This window comes from Aplysia californica, unplaced genomic scaffold (genome assembly GCF_000002075.1).
Source record: "Aplysia californica isolate F4 #8 unplaced genomic scaffold, AplCal3.0 scaffold00586, whole genome shotgun sequence".
Lineage (NCBI taxonomy): Eukaryota > Metazoa > Mollusca > Gastropoda > Aplysiida > Aplysiidae > Aplysia > Aplysia californica.
In genome coordinates this window covers 466713-468931 of record NW_004797856.1, presented here as the reverse complement: position 1 = coordinate 468931, position 2219 = coordinate 466713, and the positions used below count along the sequence as shown (strand labels likewise).

The 2219-nt window shown below is 41.5% G+C and overlaps 1 protein-coding gene across 1 annotated transcript in view; it reads left to right on the top strand.

Annotated features, from left to right (window-relative positions):
• Nucleotides 1-2219, top strand: part of LOC100533420 (S6 kinase) — a gene marked incomplete in the record, with an annotated part of 59454 nt that overhangs the window by 15394 nt on the left and 41841 nt on the right. Inside the window, 2 exon segments of the mRNA NM_001204704.1 lie at nucleotides 431-531; nucleotides 1485-1576. Of these exon segments, the coding sequence (NP_001191633.1) occupies nucleotides 431-531; nucleotides 1485-1576 (193 nt within the window).

The following is a 2219-nucleotide window of genomic DNA, read 5'->3' as shown; positions in this document are numbered from 1 at the left end:
CAGTGCATGACTTGCAGTTCACAACAGAGAGATAGTAGCAAGTTATTTTTTGCACATAGCCTCGAGCCTTGCCTTCACCGACACACAGAAACACACACACACACGGCGTGTCGACCGCGGGCACGCCTTGGCTAGGTATTTTGACCAATGGTGACACATCCCGTCTGTCTCACGCGACGACTCGATCAGGCGCGACAGTCCCCCAAGCGCCGCGTCGCGTGTAACATTTTATGTTTGTGGTAAGGTAAGGTAAGTTCTCAGAGTATATTTTCTTAGATCGAAGTTGTTCTAAATTTCATAAATTAGCATGAGATACAACATTTTATGTTTGTGGTAAGGTAAGTTCTCAACGGATATTTTCTTCCTTTTAAGTCGTTCTTCTAAGTTGATAAATTAGTTTTTCAATTGACATATTATATCTCTGTTGCAGCTTCTACCTGGGAGAAATCTTACTTGCCATTGAACATCTGCACACGCTGGGTGTCATTTACAGAGATCTGAAACCCGAGAACGTACTGTTAGATTGCAAAGGTGAGTGGGTCTTGACTTCTGTCCTGTCCCCAGGATTTACTGGGTGGCTGGTGGGCGGTTTGCTTTGGTGTGGTCTCTCCCTCGTTCTTCTTTTAAAATGTTTTGCCGTTGTCTTTTCTGCTTTTCCGGCGGAGACGCAGCTTTTGTTATGGAAACTGTGTGAGCTAAGCTAAAAGTCCTACTAAACTGAGAATGTTTAATGTGTGCCGTGCGCTCATATGACCGTATGCAGTTATGAGCGCCATAAAACACTTACCAGAAAAAAGTCTCCTTTTGTTGTGTTCATTACTCCATTGTGACACTTGTACGTCCCCAATTTTGCTACAAGTACTGTAAAACTCTTACTCAAATTAAAAACGAAAAATCGTTTTGCTGAAATGTCGCTGGTCGTTTTTAACTGTTCTCAGTACAGAGAGATGACCATTTCCGACTTATGTTGGGTCAGTGGGTGGTTGGCGAGTGCACTGGTGTGGTTTGCTCCTTCTTTCCTATCATATATCTATCGTCCTTATCTCTCCTCCCTCTTTTTTGTGTATATTACTCTCTTGTAACACATCTATTCTTTGACACTTATATGTCCATACTGTGTTGCAAGTGCCGTAAAACACCACGCGAACAAAAACTAAATTATGTTGGGTCATGAATTTATCACAAAGTGGTGGGATAGTTTTAGGTCCGTTTTTATGCTCTTTCAACCAACCAACGTTTCGCTCTCTCTGTGTGATGGGTGGTTGGTGGGGGCTCTGGTGCGGTTTGTTTTTGCTTTCCTATGAAACATCTATCGTCCTTTTCTCTCCTTCTTCTTTTTTATGTTTGTTAATTCTCTTGTAACCCCGCTCCTATGACCTTATGCAGTTGCGAGTGCCATAAAACCTCTACTAAAACTAAACTAAAAAAAAGGTCTGTATTTTTCCTCTCTTAACCCACGTTTCGCTCTCTCTGTTTTTTCCTAGGTCATATCAAGCTCACAGATTTTGGCCTGTGTAAAGAAAGTATCTCACTGGGTGAAGTCACTCACACATTCTGTGGAACCATTGAGTATATGTGAGTATTCTTTTAGTGCTTGTGGGGTTGGTGGTTGGTTGGCGCATGCTCTGGTGTGGTTTGCTTCTTCTTTACTATCAAACATCTCATCTGTCGTCCTTATTTCTCTTCTTACTTTTTTGTGTTTGTTACTCTCTTGTAAGACCTGTAATCTTCGTGGGTGGTTGGCGGGTGCTCTGGTGTGGTTTGTTTCTTTTTCCTATCGAACATCTATCGTCTTTATCTCTCCTCCTCCATTTTTTAGAGTATGTTACTCTCTTGTAACACGTGATCTGTTCTTTCGCACTTATACGACCTTATTGTGTTGCAAGGGCAGTAAAACTCTTGCTAAAACTAAATACTGAAAAGGCAAAGAAATGTCTCTTGCACAAGGTGACATTATTTAGAGTGATGGTCTTGTGGCAGTTAGATGTGTGGGGTAGCTTGGGAAGAAAACATCCTCTCAAATCGGTTAGTCTTCTACAGAAGAAATATCTCTTGCACAAGATGACATTATTTAGAGGGATGGTAAAGCTTTGCAACTTTAACCCAAAGATCAGACCGTAAGAAAAGCTATGAATATACTAAACTAGTTGCTGTTTTTGTCTCTTCTGTAAAATTGACCTGTTGGCATTTGTACGGTTAGGCTACGACAGTGTAGGTGG